Source organism: Diabrotica undecimpunctata, chromosome 5 (assembly GCF_040954645.1).
Source record: "Diabrotica undecimpunctata isolate CICGRU chromosome 5, icDiaUnde3, whole genome shotgun sequence".
In the NCBI taxonomy this organism is placed as follows: domain Eukaryota; kingdom Metazoa; phylum Arthropoda; class Insecta; order Coleoptera; family Chrysomelidae; genus Diabrotica; species Diabrotica undecimpunctata.
In genome coordinates this window covers 11,883,878-11,890,146 of record NC_092807.1, presented here as the reverse complement: position 1 = coordinate 11,890,146, position 6,269 = coordinate 11,883,878, and the positions used below count along the sequence as shown (strand labels likewise).

General features: G+C 30.4%; 2 protein-coding genes across 2 annotated transcripts in view; one reads left to right on the top strand and one right to left on the bottom strand.

The window, feature by feature from the left end:
- Positions 1–747: 747 nt before the first annotated feature.
- On the bottom strand, positions 748–3,668 carry LOC140441055 (uncharacterized). Its single transcript, XM_072531474.1, has 3 exons — positions 3,433–3,668; positions 3,211–3,333; positions 748–3,154 (listed from the first exon to the last, which is right to left on the bottom strand). The coding sequence occupies exons 1-3, from the start codon at positions 3,503–3,505 to the stop codon at positions 798–800; spliced, it is 2,553 nt and encodes an 850-aa protein (XP_072387575.1). The 5' UTR covers positions 3,506–3,668; the 3' UTR covers positions 748–797.
- Positions 3,669–3,943: 275 nt separating this feature from the next.
- The window catches only part of wkd (TBC1 domain family member whacked), a 55,071-nt gene continuing 52,745 nt past the window's right edge, over positions 3,944–6,269 (top strand). The window contains exon 1 of the mRNA XM_072531476.1: positions 3,944–4,150. The gene's annotated coding sequence lies outside the window, so the exon portion shown is untranslated. The remainder of the gene's footprint in view (positions 4,151–6,269) is intronic.

Sequence of the window (6,269 nt, the reverse complement as noted above, 5' to 3'; positions counted from 1 at the left end):
TCGTCATGGAAGAGCTCCTGGATATAATTTTCCCATATATCAATTTTTTCCTTTTCACCCAGCACTATCTGGTTATCCTGATTAACTATGGTGGTTGGTCTTCGTTTTCTGTATATTCCAGCAGTCTCCTTAAGCTTTTTATGTAAATTACGGTCATTAATTAAGCCATTCATTTTTTGCTATTCTTATTTTTGCTTTTATTTGCCTGTTAATGTTTTCATACATATTGCTGCCATCTTGTTTATTCTTGTGTCTTCGTCGTTCTTCCATTAGTAATAGTATTTCGTCTGTCATCCATTTTTGCCTCTTGTTATTTCGTTTGTACCCTAAGTTGTTTTTCATGATGTCTGTTACAGCACTTGTAATCGTATTCCATGTTGGTGTTAGATCTTCGGCAATGTTTGTCGTCAATATTTGAATTTGTGCGTTTATTTCATTGCTTATTTCTGCTTGTATCATTGGGTCTTTCAGTTTGTCCAGTGCTATATGTTGTTGAGTTTCAGGCTTGTTCTTGCATGAAAGAGCGATCTTTATGACGGCCACTAATAGTACGTGGTCAGTCTGTATTTATATTTTTCTCTAATAGAGTGATGAAGAATTCTGTTGAAAACAAGTTGCCTTGTCTCACCAATTTCAATGTTACTTATCCACCTTCTTGCATCTTTTGTTGCTCTCTTAATCATCTTTATTCTATAAAGGCACCATTCAGTATAAAAATTTTAATAAAAATCAATAAAACAACTTAAAAAAAATTAATCACTTTATTAAATATACATAATACATAAAATTACAAATCTCTAAACTTTATTTGTATTCTTTGTTGCATATCCTTTAACCTCATGCAAATTGGTATTTTTAAATTTTACCAAAATGTCCCCTTTGATCAAATGTTTATATGATTTCTTAGCTCCCACTTTATTTAGCATATAAAAAGGTGACTTAGTTTCCATATTTGCATATTTAAACTTCAACTTTGTCCCTTCTGCTAACTTTTCATTTTCCCCATGTGGATTACCCACCTCACCTATCATAAAGTCATCTGATGTAATTACCTTTGTTTTTTCTTCGTTTATATCATTTTCTATCTCTGCTTGAAAGTCATCCAAGGTCCTTGCTATTGTATCAACATTTTCATCCAAACTTGTTTTTTGTTTATCAAAATTGAAGTTATCTAAACCTTTCTTTTTCTTTTTTCCCTTTTTGGACATTTCTTTTAATTCTTCGTTATTTGGGATAATAAACTCTTGTGTTACATCGCTAAACCTTACACTTCTACTGCTCTTTACACTTTCCACCCTACTAACCGAACCTACTGAACTAACGGTTTTGGTTTCTTCCTTTCTCACTGGAGTAGACACAACATTTAGCATAAGATCACATTCACCTAAATCAAGACTTTCTTCTGCCTTTGGAGTATTAAGATCAATAGCAGGATTTATTACACCAGATTCTCCATTTTTTACCTTCTTTTTTTTCTTTGGTTTAACCTCATATGGATTTACACTATCGATGGGAGTTTCTGTATTATCTACAAAACTAGGATTATCAATAGCTAACTGTTTATCTTTCTTTTTCTTTTTCTTCTTATTTAGTTTTACTTCATACGGATTTTCTTCTATTTGAGATAAATTTATTGAATCTTCCTGTGTATCATCAAAATTTGGATTGTCAATTTCCAGCTTTTTTGACTTTTTATTTTTCTTTTTTACCTTCACTTCATAAGGATTTTCGTCAATTTCAACACAATTTAGATTGTCTTTATCTTCAGTTGGGTCAAAGTTTGGATTATCTATTGAAATTTCTACACTTGTATTAATTGTTTCATCTTTATTACCTCTATTTTTCTTCTTTTTTTCTTTTTTTAATTTCTTTGTCGATACTTCATAGGGATTGTTTTCAATTTCTGCTGCCTCAGTACTTTCATCTATTTCACAAAATGTAGGATTATTGAACTCACAAACATCATTCTTATTCTTTTTCCTTTTTGATTTGTTAACACTTTCTATAGATTCATCATTTAATTGTTTGGTGTTAGTAGATAAATTATCTTTCTTTTTGCACTTCTTCTTGCTATTGGAATCATTCATACTGCTATCTATTTCGGTAATACTCTCCTCAATTACATCCAAAGAATGCCTTTGTATTTTCACAGGTGTGCCCATGGGAGCAAAGGCTGGATTTGCAATACCTTCCAAATGTTGTTCAACCTTCTTAGATTTCTTTAGGACTTCACCAGAACCTTCAACAGTGTCTATTGAATTATTCTTTTTATTTTTCTTCTTTTTTCTTGAGCTTCCCTCTAAATTATCTAAAGAACATTCTAAATTATTTTTATTTTTTTTCGTATTAAAACTTTCATCAATTTCAGTTGAAACTTCTTCAATGGGGTTTAAAGAATGTCTTTGAACCTTTACTGGTGTGCCCATGGGATTAAAACTAGGATTTGATATGCCAACTACTACACTTTCTTCATTTTTCTGTTTATCCTTTTTGGACTTCTTTTTAGGAGACAGTACCACCTCTTCCTCTTCCTCAGCTGATCTTTTGACAGGTGTTTCAGAAATATATGATACAAAAGACATTTTTGAAGTTTCTTTTGTAGGTTTAGAGCTTGTAGAAGAACTAAATCCTAAACCAAAAGAAGGTCTCATCTCACTTTCAGATTCCGAAGTATTTTCTTCTTTGCCATTAAAACCAAAACCAAAAGATGGTCTACTGTCAGTCTCTGATTCAACTTCTGATTGTTTCTGCAGAACTCCATTGTTACCAACAACATAACCATTAGATTTTCCTAAATTTGGTAATTTCTTTTTAAAGTAATCTCTCATTGAACCAGCGTTTATCAGCATATCATTACTGTTCTCATTTTCCTTTGAATCACCACATTCCTCTTTTACCTCAACTTCTTTTTTTGGTTCCTTAAGTGACTTTTTTCCAAATATATTTGCTAAATCTTTCTCGGAATATTGGCTCAAATCTTTGCCTCTTGTAAACTTCTTATAATGCACTCTGGCTCTTGATGTTTGTGATTTCCGTTCCAGTGAAATAACCTTTTTCTCAAAATTTGTTTCCTCGCCTGTTAATGACTCTAGAAGGGCACTAAAATGGGTTTCGTGCTCTGTCCATTGATCATTTGATTCTTTGTATCCCATACCTAAAAAATATATGAATTTAACTATAAAGTACAATACATTTTACTGTTTAACTAACCTTTACTGTCATTTTTATACGATATCTTTATATGTTCTTTAATGCCATCTTCTTTTGCTCCTAAACCTTTCCCAGATTGCCAACCCATTTTTTCTAACAGTTTTTGGCCAAATTTGTTTGCATCTACAATAAACACAAAAATTTTAATCTTAAAAAGTATTGCTCTCGGTCTAAAAATTATTATAAGGCTGGTTGATATCAATTAATTGCTTTTAAACTTACCTTGGGACCATTCTTTTCCTCTAGGGTTCAGAGACCACTTTTGTTTGCGTTTTCTTTCGGCTAACATCGACATCTTAAATTGTGTTAAGTGTTTCTTAAATAAATACTTCTTGTTCCCTCAATCAGAGTTTGTATTCTATGTTATGGTTTATTATTATTATTTAAAAAGCATATTTAACGGTTAGGTTAACAGATGCACATGGCCCTCCTCAGGTTGTCATTGTAAAAGAAATCACCTTGAAATTAGATAACCAACATAACACTTTTCTACAGTATGGAATTTCAGCCATTTGGTTAATGGTTAGGAGTAAATAAAATACTTTCACTTATTAATGAATATCAAGCTTTTAAATCTATATTTTAAGTAAGTTTGCTCCATATTTGCGGCGTTATAAAAAGAATAGCAAAGTCGGAAAAAAACTCGTTTGCGTTAGTTTCTGGTAAGTGTGTATTATTGAGAATTTTAGAAGAAAGTAAAAGAAGAAGAAATTTATTGTCTCACATACGTCATTGAATTGTCAAAAGAAACATGACAGAAGCCTCGCCTCTATTAGTTCTGGCAGCAATTTGTTAAAATAATAATATTTGTACAATTTAGTTAGTTGAAGTGGGACATTATCTTTATTATTATTTAAAAATAGTGAAATTTCCTCTTATTGGTGTAAAAAAGGCTGTTAACGTTTGAAAAGTTTGCCTTTTCGAGTTGAAAATTCTATTGGTAAGTAAACATCTTGCTATTTTTATTTATTGTAAATATTAGTGTAGGTGTTGGATATGTTTGGTATGCATAGTTAAACATTTAATTAGGAACCAGGTCAATTAAAACATTTTAAAACAGGAGGACGGTTGCACAGATGTTTTTCAAAAATTGCATTGACTTGTGGGATTTCACACATGAATCATTATGAATTTTAAATTACGATGATTACCAAACGTCGCGGAATAATTAGGTGTGTGAGGAATTTTAGTACCTTGCTTCTATCATTAACTTATGTAAGCGGCTTCTATTGTTTAATTGGCAAATTAATTATGTTTTTGAATTAAGCAATAGCGATAATGGGTTTTTATTGAAAAAAAAAAAAACCATTCATAAATACATTTATTCTTGCGGACTTCAGTTTTTTAATATATTTGCATCATATTAAACATTTTCCACGATGATAGGCATAAATAATAATTGTAGATTTATAATAATCGTGACTATAAAGTAATAATTACAAGCCATTCAGTAGGTATACAATTTTAGCGATTTAAGTGTAGTTTGATAATGAATCTTTTTTATTTAATAAGAAGTGTGTATTGATAGGATATCAGTAGATTAAAAAAATGTAAACATTACATTCATGCAAATATTTTTACAATTACTTATAGCCAAAATTCTATTCTATGAATTCTAAGTGTTTTGCATACCAAACTTGTACATAATAAATTAAAAAAATAAAATAAAAAACAAGTAAATAAACCAAAAATGAAAGTTTGCAATTAATCTCGAAAGAGACAAATGTTTACTGCTTATTGTTTCATACAAATTGAAAATTGCAGAATTCATAAAATAGTATAATCAAAATGTACTTTTTAAAACCTTGCTCTCTTTATAGTTGAAGCATACAACCATTGTTAAAGGCAACCAAAATCAGGTTTGGTATAATTTGGGGTTTATGAAGTTCATTTTTTTTTAAATATTCATAGTGAGCAAATATGCTGTGAGAAAAATCATTCATTTAAATATGTTTGATTGTGCTTAAAATAAATTTCTGTTTAATATCATACATTCATTGCCAATTCTCTCATCAATGCCAATGCCAATCTTTAGTTTTAGGTGGTATTTAAGCACCTTATATTTTATTTAACCCCAGAAAATAAAATCTAGCTTGTTTAACTTTGGAGATTGTGGAGGCCACCTTCTTGCTCTTTTCCTTGTATATCCAACTTCTCTCACATATGTTCTATGGTACTACTTAAAATAATTTTGGTAATTCGTTGTCCAAAAAATGTAGATACAATGTCCCATTTACTTTTTTTACATTTAGGGTCCTATGACATTACCAGGAATTCCAGCCCAAACATTTAATAATCATCTTGTTTGACTGTGAGTGAAAATTTTCTTGTAAATTAGAAGTTGATTGTTTACTAGTAGAAATTATGTCTGTTTATAACACCTCTCTTGTGGAAAGTAGCTTCATCTCCAAATACAATGTATTCCAAGAAATAGGCATCATACTTAATTTGTTCCTGTGCCCATTGACACAATTCTACTCTTTTATTATAGTTGCATCTTGCTCTTTTTAAAATTCTTCCTATACTGCGAGCACTAATCTCAAAATCGTGTACAATTTCCTTTGTACTAACATGTGGATTCTCACTGATATTACGGATTATATTTAATTCATTTTCTTTATTTACAATAATTTTTGTTCAATCAGATTTTTCGTAATTTACATGTCCAGTCTGTCAAAACTTTGAAAAGCTTCTCTTCTCGGTTGTCGTCTATCTGGGAATTGCTTGTTACTAGAGATGTGTAGTTCACCATCGAAATAGTTCAAATGAACGATTCTTTAAACTGAACTAATTGAACTAGTTCATTAATTTTCATAGAACTAGTTCACTGCGAACGATTTGCATTATAAATTGTGTCTCAACTTTTAAAGAAGAAAATAATGAATGAATGAGATCATATATTTATTATTTTGTGAATAGGATGGACTGACCGACTGACTAGTTTAAAAAAAGAAGTGCCGATTAGTCTCAGATAACAGATCATAATTCTTATGAACATGACAATAACATAAACAGTTTTATCTTAATATCATAATGGTTCGGATCTTATGCCATGCCCA